This window comes from Cibotium barometz, chromosome 60 (assembly GCF_041138505.1).
Source record: "Cibotium barometz isolate CiBa-2024 chromosome 60, ASM4113850v1, whole genome shotgun sequence".
NCBI lineage: Eukaryota > Viridiplantae > Streptophyta > Polypodiopsida > Cyatheales > Cibotiaceae > Cibotium > Cibotium barometz.
In genome coordinates this window covers 17114971-17127010 of record NC_141105.1, presented here as the reverse complement: position 1 = coordinate 17127010, position 12040 = coordinate 17114971, and the positions used below count along the sequence as shown (strand labels likewise).

General features: G+C 46.8%; 1 protein-coding gene across 8 annotated transcripts in view; it reads left to right on the top strand.

Moving 5' to 3' along the window:
* LOC147605060 (tRNA modification GTPase) overlaps window positions 1-12040 on the top strand; it is a 76620-nt gene that overhangs the window by 36298 nt on the left and 28282 nt on the right. For 4 of the 8 annotated variants that reach the window (XM_086793980.1, XM_086793981.1, XM_086793978.1 and 1 more), the window contains exon 3: window positions 7133-7446. In XM_086793980.1, coding sequence (XP_086650106.1) covers window positions 7133-7446 — 314 coding nt within the window. Of the gene's footprint in view, window positions 1-7108; window positions 7447-12040 lie in introns of all 8 variants that reach the window. The other 4 variants (XM_086793979.1, XM_086793976.1, XM_086793974.1 and 1 more) reach the window with 1 other exon arrangement.

The window sequence follows — 12040 nt, the reverse complement described above, 5'->3', positions numbered from 1 at the left end:
CCATACTTGGGTGCCTGCCCATTAGTCTAACCTTAACTCAGCTCGCCCTGCCTAGCTCCAAGCTTCCACAAACCTCGAAGCTAGTCTTGCGTGCATGTAGCACACGGTAGATACACACTGTGCACATGACATGTTGTCACATGCACCCTGCACTCAGTGCATGGTGACAAACTGGCTCATCATCAGTAGTGCAACAGTTAGAACCCAGTAGGACGATATTTGTCGTATGCCGTGACCCCATTGTATATCTTGAGTCCAGGATTAGTCAGGCACGAGCTACGTAGGTCATTCCTCAGCCTTAGCGTGTTAGTCAGTTAGTCAAGTCCCTTAACCCACTTGGAGAGAATCATTCATGCATGTAGAGTCCGTAGAAGCCTTAGGGTTTGCATCAGAAAAGCACTCTGCATTTTGCATAACATGCATTCATATGCCTGTGCATCATTTAGAACATCTCAGAAGCCTTAGGAAATTTACTAGGATTTATCTGGTATTTTTTCAATATTTTATGGTATTTATTTAGCATTTAATGCCATTTATAAACATAAAATTTATTAAATTATGACTAGCCAACTTGACCAACTCCTATCTAGTATAAATAGGCTTGTATAGGGCTTAGTTCTTCATTCAGTCGTCAGAAAGCTAGACGTCTTCATTCTCAGCATTAGGAGCATTCCCCGCCTTCAGCCTAGACTGGTCCCAGCCCTTCTAGAGCTTGCGTTTGTGCTTTCAGTCTTCCCTGCAGTTTAACGCAGCCCTCCTGCAGTCCTATTCAGGCTCCTTTGGCAAGTCGAACACGTGCTAGTTCTCGCCATGCATCTCAGCATTATGTTGATTATGCACTTATGAGCAGCTTATGCGATAGCCAATTTCATTCGATGAAGCACACGAGGATCAAAATTGGATGCACGCCATGAAGCAAGAATATGGTTCCATTTTAACGAATGACACTTGGGATCTGGTTGACTTGCCTTTTGGCACGAAGTGGGTCTATAAGATCAAAAGGAAGTTTGATGGTAGCCAAACTAGTGGCAAAGGCTATGTACAGCAGAAAGGCACAGAATATGAGGAGACCTTTGCTCCCACTTCACGCATGAGTACCATCAAGTGCATTGGCTGCTCATCATGGTTGGCAAGTGCATCAGTCGGATATAAAAACAACCTTTTTGAATGGTGATATACATGAAGAGGTGTATGTATCTCAACCCCGTGGTTATTGGCATATATGCTATGAGTTGTGCCACATATGCTATGAGTAGTGCCACACATTTGCTATGAGTAGTGCTACATGTGAACATGGGCTAGCCAAGGGCACTTTTCTCCCTTTGGGTTTTTCCCCTTGGATATTAGGTGTGAAAGGACACCACATTTATTGTATTTTGATATTGTGGAGTCAACCCCCAAGCTCCACAAATTCTATGCTATCCCTCTTTGTGTGAACATCAATCACCATCTTCTCTGTGCTGCCGGCGACTATTTCTCTTGCGGATGTTTCCCCACAGGCGGCTGCTGAACCTGTTGTGCTTCTGTACACGCTAAGGCATCCGTCGCCAGCCACTCCGTTCACTTTCTAGCGCTTCCAATTCGCCGCTCGCTCGCCACCTTCCGCCCGTTTGCACCTACACCCTAAGCGGTGCTAGTGCCGAGGGCTCCACCGCCGCCCAACTCGCAAGCGGCACTCACACCACAGGAGGCGGCCTTGGGCGGCGCTCAGCCACACTTAAGGCTGATGTGGCACTCGCCATATTTGTGAAAAATTTTGGCCTCCTTTTCGTCGCCGTCCAAGTTCCGTCCGGCCCTTGCCGTCCCCGACAGTCGGACTCCGTCGCAGTCGGCGTCTTCAGTTTGCAGTTAGCAGCTTCCACATCCACCACTGCTGCCCGCCGTCTGCTTTGTTGCATCGTTGCACCATTGCCAACTGTAGCTCCCGCCGGTTCCACCTGGAGAGTCCTACCATCGCTCACTGCAACCTCCGCGTCACTACAGCTGGTGACCCACGTCAACAGCTCCTACCAACGACAAGCCCTGCAATTCGTTGTGTTCTCGCACGTGCGCCGCCGCCCACCCATGCACGTCAAGCCGCCTATTGCCCATCTTCAGTCCGCTGCCTACAGTAAGCAAGCTAGCTTGTACAACACCACCTGCCTCTCTGCAAATTCAGGGTTCCAGCCACATAGGTAACTGATTATTGGTTCAAATCATGAGGCTTTTGTGAATTTCTTGCTTCACTGCAAAAATAAAGTGCAAGCAGCAGTGTAGGGCAACATTTGGGTGCAAGATTCCGAGAAAATTTGGGGATTTTTCAAAATTTGTGCTTAATTGCACAATTACAATTATAAGACAGAGAAATTTGGGGCTTTCCTAAAATCAGTGCTTAATCACACAATTAAAGCTCATTGGTACACAGATTTTTGGGGCTTTTGTGAATTATGTGCAATCGACACATAAATCAGTGTTAAGACCCTAGTCGACTCCGAGAACTTGGAAGTCCTACAACAACAGCAAACACAAAAACCCCAACCGAAACTCTAGGAAACAACAGAAGAGAAACAAATATGGGTGCAGGCGTACTCGCCACCCAACCATGACAACCATGAGCAAGGCTCACAATCTTGGTCGTCCCCACCGAGCCACGAGCTAGAGCGTCATGCCCTCGTGAGTGCCCTGCCATCATCCTCATCCGGTGTCCTCTACCACCCGGGGTTGTCCCCCAAGGACAACGGCCTCCTGCGCGATGGTGCTCCCGCTCCACGCACTCTGCACTCCTGTGCTCCATCTGTCGGTGTGTGCCCAACTGGTACCCCTCCCCCCAATAAATAGGGAAGGAACACCCAAAAAGCACACACTATCAATAGCGGACCAAAAAGCACATGTCCACCCACAACATATCACACTCTAGCTCACCAATCTGCTTGCCCCTAGCGTGCACATGACAATCAGCGCATTGCTGCTCAGAAATTTGGGGATTTTCAGCATTGCAATTATCTGCAGCCTTGTATTTGAGGCAAAACATTTGCACAGGACTTTTTGTTGGCATTGCACTCCGGTGCCTTTGGGATTTTGCCTACGGGTTCTTTTTACAACATATTTGGTTGCATGTGTTTGCATCTCTCTTAGTTAAGAGATTTCAGCAAATGGCTAGAAGTACGACCGATATATTCACTGTTTTGTCCCAAGAGGACAAATTGGATGGCAATAATTACTCCCTCTGGAGTTTCATGGTCAGAAATCTTCTTGTGGCCAAAGGATTATGGGGTTATGTTTCAGGTGAAGATGTACGCCCTTTTGACATAGCTCCTAACACGCCTCGCCGTGGTGCTCAACAAGCTGCAGTACCTACTCCTCCCTCTCAAGAGCAGAAGAGATGGGATACTCACGATGCCGAAGCGATGGCTTTGATTGCTTCGTTGGTAAAGCGATCAATCATACCGCATATCCGGTCTTGCAAGACCTCACGGCAAGCTTGGGATGTACTTGAAACCATGTATCATGCAAAGAATGAGGCCAAGGTTGCATTTCTCAAGAAAGAGCTTGAGAACTTAGACATGACTGATGGTGATAGAATGGTTGATCATCTTACGAAGATCCAGGATCTTCCGGAGCAATTGCTCAATATTGATGAGGTCATTTCTAAAAAGGAGCTGGTTTCCAAGACACTATCATCTTTGCCAGAAACCTACTTGAACTTCCACACATTGCTCACTCTATCTATGCAGGGAACCCCGGAACCAACCTTGTTTGAAGAGCTGGTTGGTTTGTTACTATAGGAGGAGCAAAATCAGAAGAACAAATCTTCCAACATGCATGGCAGTAATGGGGCATTTGTTGCCCAAGACAAGGGCAAGGGAAAAGCCAAACACGGTTTTCAACCAAAGGCTGATTTAGGACAGCCTTCACAAAAGGCTAAAGGCTGATTTAGGACAGCCTTCACAAAAGGCTAAAAATGATGCAGGCAAGCCCAAGAAAAAAAAACAAATGTCACTACTTGAATGAGTGCATAAAAAGGCTTGCAAAGGAGAAGAAAAAGGAAAGTAGCATGGCTGTTGATTGTTCTTCATCACCTGCAGGGAAAGATGATGCATCAGTAAATCTTGTGCACGATGAGTGGACTTTCCTTGCAGTTATGATGCATCATTAGAGCATATGTCTCTGAGTGTCAATGAAAGACACGACACATGGTACTTTAACAGTGGTGCTTCTAGACATTACCTCACAAAGAAATTTATTTAAGAAGCTTATGGCTGCCCCTGAAGGCAAACGGGTAACATGTGCAAACAAGTTTAAGGTGTTGGTGAGCTGATCCTCACAACAGCAAATGGTGCAGACTTATGTCTTTCAGATGTATTGTATGTGCCAGGGATTAAAAAGAACTTGTTGTCTGTCTCCTCTTTTGCTAAAAGAGGATATGTAGTGAACTTTGAGGACGACAGATGCACAATGAAAGACTGTTAAGGTGGCTTTGCATTTGTCACTTCCGGCACATTGTATCATGGGTTACATCAGCTTGACAGGTTTGACAGGAGAGAGCATGATGCTCATGTGGTTACCACTTTTACTCCTGCCATGCAAGAGACAGAATTGTGGCATGCCAGGTTTGGGCATGTGAATTATCGCAAGTTTGGCGCAACTTCATGGATTCCGAGGGTAGTATATGTGTGAAATCAATGGACAATAATTCCATGAAGTCAATAGACTTTGAGCACATAAAGCCATCGGGTTGGTTTGGACCATATCCTCCACTAGTAGATATGCTAGAGAGTGGTTATGAAAACTTTGTCGAGGGTCCATACGGGATGATGACGATGAGATCACCAATGACGAGCGCATTATCTAGTGGGAGGGTAGTGTCGAACCCCAAGTTGATGGGTGCTCCAAGCTTTCACCAGTAGATGTCCACGTGGGTATGCAAGAGTGTGAGGAGGCTATTGCTACATGGGATTTATGTCAGAATCCACGCGCTTTTGGTGGGTCCAGCAGTGGCTCAATAATTGTGACTTCTAGACCCTATATTGTGATACTTTTATTTTTGGTACTTTTGTACAACCCCTACTTAAATTTTTAGAGGTATTTTGCTGAACTGTAATGGAATTTATTGTCTTGCATGTTTTCTACATTAGTAGACATGGCTTTTTTAAAAGATGTGGAAAGGATACCAAGATTTACCATGAACTCTTGGTGTTATCTGGATAGCCACTAGGTGGTTGGTAGCAGGCAGTCTTGTCAAGAGTTGGCATAACCCAGGACAGGGTGCCGAGGCAGGCAGTCTTGTGGAGTTTGTCATACCCAGAGATGCCTGGGCCAAGGTTTATGGAAGGCTTATAGACACCAATGATGTTGACTATAGGAGCCCATGTCAAAGATTGGGGTGTGGTGGTATCTTTTATCCTTGATTTTGCATGAATTAGATTGACCCTCGGGTTGACCTAAGGTTCGACCTTGGTGTTCAAGGGGAAATTCGGTTGCTTCAACTTTCAAGGCCACGATATAGGGGGGAAAGTTGGCCAAAGTTGGCCATTCCACCTATGATCAAATGCTTAATGGGGGTTTTATGTGCCGTGTGCTCTAGTGGTATGGGATGCCATAGTGTATTCTCATGTAGGATCTCTTGAGGCATCGCGGGTTTCTGATCTAGAACGCTATATGCTTGGGCATAGTTAATCTATGGTAACTATGAGGGGTAGTGCTAGTCTGTGAGTGACAATAAGATGAGGAACTTTCTTGGTTGTCTGAGCATGACATGTTACCCATAGGGTGATTCCTCACACTCTCTCTCGTGATGGCCAAGTGATATTGATGCATAGTGATGCATGAGGCAGCGTCGAAATTGTACATGAGAGAGAGGAGAAGTTTGGAACTTCTCCGTCTAAGACTAAGTGCCAAAGACTAGGTTGCGTTTCCTGAATCCACATATGATGTTATAGTTTCCTGAATCGTTCATTAGTGGATGTAACTCCACATATGATGTTATAGTTCCTTTCTACCTTGTTCCGAGTGCATCTATGCTAGGAACCTTCTTTGCATGCTTTTCTTGCACACCCGCACGAGGGTACCATCTTGTACATCTTGCGTGCCTCGGGTTCATACTTTGTCAGATCCGGGACCTTGTAGGCCTGTTTCTCTTGGGCACTGTTTAACCCATCCTTGGCGTGTGTCTAAGCTACCTTGTCTAAATCCTAGATGACCCTAGGGCCTGTCTCTATTAACGAGGGCTCACAATGATGTTTCTACCCTGTTTCTCCGTATTTATACATTGTACATGTTGTTATGTAGTATGACACATGCATCTGAGGATTAATTCATGTGACCTATTTGCCATTGGGACCAATTGCTGTTGTGTTGTGATGGTCGAGTACTTCCTTTCAGTCTCGTGCTGTCTATATGTGCTTGCTGCTTTAAAAGGTCGATTGCTTCCACAAGAGTATTGGGCATGAGACATGTAGCAGGAAATTGCATCTGTAAAATAACTTTGTCAATTCTCGATCACTGGCCACCTAGTTTAACAACAACGAGGCCACTTCCGGGGTCTATTTAAGGCAAAGCTGATCCTGGGCATGTGTCCTAAGCATAAATTTTAAGTACGAGCGTAGTCAAGAACCTAGCTAACATGAGTGGTCTCAGATACCCTCTTCTGCAGTCCGGTCCAATGCTTCAAAGTCACACACCACACCCCAAGAATGGTTGTTCAATCTCTTCAAGTTATACCTTTATACTAGTGTCATCCAGTCTTGGGAGACGAAGGTGGTAGACCACGAAACAGAAAACATCTGTGCTTGTGTGTGTGTCATGGAACTGTCGAGTCCTTTTGCTTGGGTTTTATTTAACACTCACCTTTATTGGTTGGATATGTGCAAAAGTTGCTCTTGTTACATGTAGTCTTGTTTTGTTATTTTTTTCTCTTAGTGATTTCATTAAAGGGATCAAATAATTTTGAAGTAAAAGAAAGAGCTACTGTATTTAAAAAGCAAAACACATTTTGTTTCATGTTCTGAATTGAAAATGCCATGTGTTTAAGAATAATAGGCCCAGTTTAGATTACGAAAACTTGTGTTTGAGAGTACAAGAACAAGTGAGAAGTTCTTTGCAACCTACTGATTTTTTGAAATCTTGACAGAGATCTATTTGTGTAAATGTGCAGTGCAAACTTCTGTTTCCTTTGAGGATTCAAGGACAAGATTTGAAAATGATGGAAGGTCATCAGTTAAACGTAACACTCATCTACCTTGCACAGCTGGTGATACGATCGTTGCCATTGTCACTCCCATTGGTGGCCAGCATGGGGCAGTGGAAATAATCAGACTATCAGGCCCTTCTGCATTACACATAGCTAAAACCTTCTTTGTTCCAGCTAGGCGGTCAAAGCTTCGGAAACCCAGGACATTGTGGAATCCAGTTAGTCATATGGTTGAGTATGGAACACTTGTTGATGCTTCTGGTGCATTAATTGATGAGGTGAGTTTCCCTTGTCTATCTCTTGTATTACTGTGTACACATGAAAGATCTGAACCAATGCCTCAAAAAAACCTATTTTGTACGAAGGTTGCAATCTTTTTACACAATTTGAAGTTCTTGTAGGCCAAATCCACAAGCATAAAATTTTAAAATACAATGACACCACACGAGGGCCGGAATGGGCTGAGCCTCCTCTTCCTTCTCCCCCCTTTCCCTCATCAACCAAGGAGTATTTAACATGTACAGGTACGAGGGCTTCTTCTTGCAGGAAAACACTAGATTCTCCAGATACAATCTTTACAGATTTGAATGCAACATGGCTTGTTATCACAAGATATCATGCATCTATGTCACGTGCACACCCAGAAGGTGTACAAGTGACATGGCGTATCAGAGCATCCATAGGTATTTAGCAGGCATTTATCCATTTATTTAGGCATTCAAGCATTTATCACAGCATGTATGGGACTGTTTCAAGCCCATCCTCAGCACATGAGTCATCAAAGCATTTAATAGCATCAGGTAATCCTTTCACACACCATCTCCGTCGTTCTTGAACCTCTGAACCTCCTGAGGCGATGTTGGAGAAAACTTCCGTCTTCTTCTGTGGAAGAGAACCCCCTGTTGCAAGTTGAAGCCCAAAACTCCATTTACCCCTTCGATGATGGATGCCATTCTTCCGCAGAGAACTCGTGGGTAAAACCTGTATGCCTTGCAGCTGCAAAATGCTAGACTGATTGCTAGGATGACTACTATGCTGATGTAAGCCTTGTGCAACCCTATATACTATGCAAGAATGCAGATGGATGGGTTACTGATGCATGCCTAAGGGGAAAACCCTAAGGGTGGCCTACAAGATCTTGAGAATTGGATTTAACTAAGTAGAAGCGACTAACATGCTAACTTACTGAATGACCTTATGGAATGTAAATGATCTAAGGTTGGTTACCCTGTAACACTTTGATACCAATGTGACATGCGGGGGATTGATCGTAGTAAAACAACCTTAGGCTAATACTAAACTTCACTTAATGATGCTTAAGAGATAGACAATGGTATCAATGCAATGCAATGCAACTATAAATGCAATGGTTACAATTGAGATCTATGAAAAGATCTGTGCTAAATATCCTTCTCAGAATGAGAGAGATATGCTGAATGCTGATGGTGAATGACTGCTTCCTTCTCCAATGCTGAGGTCCACCCTTGGATGCCAGCTTTCCTCCATTGTCTATCTCTTAAGTATCATTAAGTGAATATGTGCTCTTATGTGTGTGTGTGTGTGTGTGTGTGTGTGGAGTGCGTGTGTGAGAGCATATCTTGATACAGAGTTCTACACCCACTATTGGGCACTGATGACGTTAGTGGGGAGTTCGTAGTATCTAGTCCATACTATGCATAATGGAGTTGATAGTTATATAGTCTTGTGGGTTGACTACCATGAGTATATAACATGCACGTTCCTAAAACGTGAATTTGGGCATTTCTTGGATTCATCTAGGTATATATATCATTAAGTGAAGTTTAGTATTAGCCTAAGGTTGTTTTACTACGATCAATCCCCCGCATGTTACAATCTATGCATAAACCATAGTCACAGGGGACGGCGGGGACGGCGCCTAGGAACGTGGGGATGCCGATACGGGACGGCGCAGGGACGGGGACGGACGGGGATGGACGGACGTCCCCTGTCTGGCGTTTCAAACCGGGGACGGCGCAGGGGACGGCGTAGGGACGGGGGACGACTGTCGGGGGACGGCAGATAGCCGTTGCGCCTGCCCGTTTCTGGCCGTTGCGCCCGTTTCTAGCCGTTGCGCCTGCGTGCCGCGTGCCTGCCCCACTGTAGCCGTTTATGGCTGTTGGGCTTGGGCTCTACTAGCCGTTTATGGCTGTTGGGCCTTGGCCCTCTCTCTCTCTTGCCTATCTATATAAGAGCCCACCTCTACAAGGCTACAAGCTGCCACACACAAGTTCATTGCTCATTGCTCAAGCTTCTTGAATCTTCTCAAGTTCTCCCGAGTCTCTTCCAACTTCCAAGTTCCAAGCTCTAGGGCTTAGGCTCTCACCTCTCCCTCAAGCCTCTTGAGTCTTGACTCTTCCAACTTCCAAGCCTCTAGGCTCTCTCTCTCTCTCTCTCTCTCTCATTCCTCAAGGCTCTCTCTCTCTCTCTCTCTCTCTCTCTCTCTCTCTCACTCCTCAAGGCTCAAGAGTCAAGCGGCAAGCCATCTTCAACCATGGCATCCTCCTCACGTGCCGGGGCTTCTCGTAGAAGGACAACGGGATGGACATGGTGGGAGGAGGTAAACTACACCACATCCGTTCATGGAGGCGGTTCTCGGCCATGGGTATGCAAGCTTTGCCCGTACCGGCGAACGGGTGGCGCCGACAAAGTGCGAGCCCACCTCTTGCATGAGAGTGGGCATGAGGTGAGGTTTTGCACGAATGTCACGCCCGAGGAGAGACGGGAACTTCTTGACAAGCTTAGCGTCTACGAAGCGGTCGAAGCGACAAGAAGGACACCACGAGTGGCCGTGGATCCCGCGACGATGGGGAGAGGAACTCAAGCCTCTACCATGGAGTCATGTGGTGGATCGGGATCATGCACACCATCACCTTCGCCATCAAGTCGGAATGTTACTCCATCCACGACACCGGCACCCTCCATCTCCACGGCCTCTCAATCATTACGTGGCCCACGTCGACAATCTACACTTGGGGAGAATTGGAACCCCAAGTTGAAGGAGGAGGTGGATATGGCGGTGGCCCGCTTCTTCTTCCACGACCACATTGCCTTTCAAGCGGCTAGGTAAGTGCAATCGATCATTGCCAATTCATCATTCATGTTTTCATCATCCTAGTCTCCTTCTCATTAGTAAATTACTTTCTTGAATAGGTCGGAATACTTCAAGGTAATGGTTAAGAAGATTGGGGAGTATGGCTCAAACTATACGCCCCCCTCATCCGAGAGCTTGCGCACTACATTGCTCGACAAGGAGAAGCGCATTGTAGAGCAAGCGGCCGACAACACAAAGCGGCAATGGGAGAGGAACGGAGTCTCCCTCATTGTGGATGGATGGAGTGACACCCGCAAGAGGAGTATTCACGGCATGGTTGCATATTCCCGTGGAGAGATGTACTTCATCTCATCTCATGATGCATCCGGCACTGGGAAGAGCGCGGATGTGCTTGCGGCGGAGTGGGCTACCACCATGGAGATCGTTGGCCCCGAGCATGTAGTCGGCTTTGTTGCGGATGGGGAGCCTTCCAATAGGGCGGCGGGAGCTATTCTCCAAGGTATGTATGGACATGTCACGGTGTCCTTTTGTATGGCTCATTGCCTAAACAACCTCCTCAAGGACATCGGGGCATTACCATGGATCAGCCCGCTCATTGAGGAGGCCAACACCATGGTCTCCTTTGTCCTCAACCACCAAAGACTTCGGCATGAGTTCAACAAGAGGTCCTGTCTCTCTCTTCTCAAATATTCCGACACCCGGTTCGCCTACAACTTTCTCATGTTGGGCCGGTTGAAGGATTGTAGTGGTGCTTTGAGGGGGCTTTTCCTTAGCGACGAGTTTGTCGCCATGCAAGAGTCCCATACAAACACTGGCCAAGAGTGTAGGCTACGGGCGGATGACGCCTCTTGGTGGGAGCGTGTGAAGACCACAGATGCTATGGTGAGGCCCATAGTCCACCTGTTGAGGATTGTAGACGCTATGCAGCCATGCATAGGCAAGGTCTACGAGGCCATGGATCGCATGATAGAGAAGTTGAAAGACTTCGTGCCTGACGAAGACAGATACGAGGAGATCCATGCCTTGTGTCTAGGAAGGTGGAATTCCTACTACTCTCCATTGCATGCAGCAGCTTATGTGGTGGACCCAGAATTCCAAGGCAACAAGCAGGAGAGCGACCGGGAGGTGAGCGCTGGATGGAGGATCATCTTGGATCGTCTTGTGCCTAATGCATCGGTTAGGCGCAAGATCAGGGACCAGCTTTCGATGTACAGGTCGTTTCATGGCTCCTATGGCTGTCATGATGCACAGGTTGACCGCTCCAAAGTTGGTGCTGCTCTATGGTGGGAGGACTTTGGTTCAGATGGACCGGAGCTGCAGCAGCTTGCCATCCGCATACTTAGCCAGGCCGTCAGCTCCTCTTGCTTGGAGCAACTTTGGAGTACCTACAGCCACATTGCCTCTAGGAAGAGGAACCGACTCGGGGTAGAGCGTGTCAATGACCTTGTCTTCGTCAGCGCGAACTTGCGAATGCTTTGCAAGAGCATGACCAAGAAGGCAGATTCCTTCACCGAGTGGGAGATGAGTCAACAAGAAGAGCAACGGGAGGATGAGGTGCAGGAGCAGCATGCCAGTGAGGATGAGACTGAGGATGAGCTTGATGCTTCTTTGGCAGCCGCACAAGCTACCCATGACCATGAGGCGAGCACTTCACGTGGATGATCATTCATGGATCATGATTCATGGGCCTTACTACTTAGCTCTAGCCTCTAGCCTCTAGTCTTCAGCACTTTTTTGTCATTGACTCATTTGAGTCCGTCCTTGTATTTTGCCTCCTTAAGGCTCCTGAGTCCTGACTC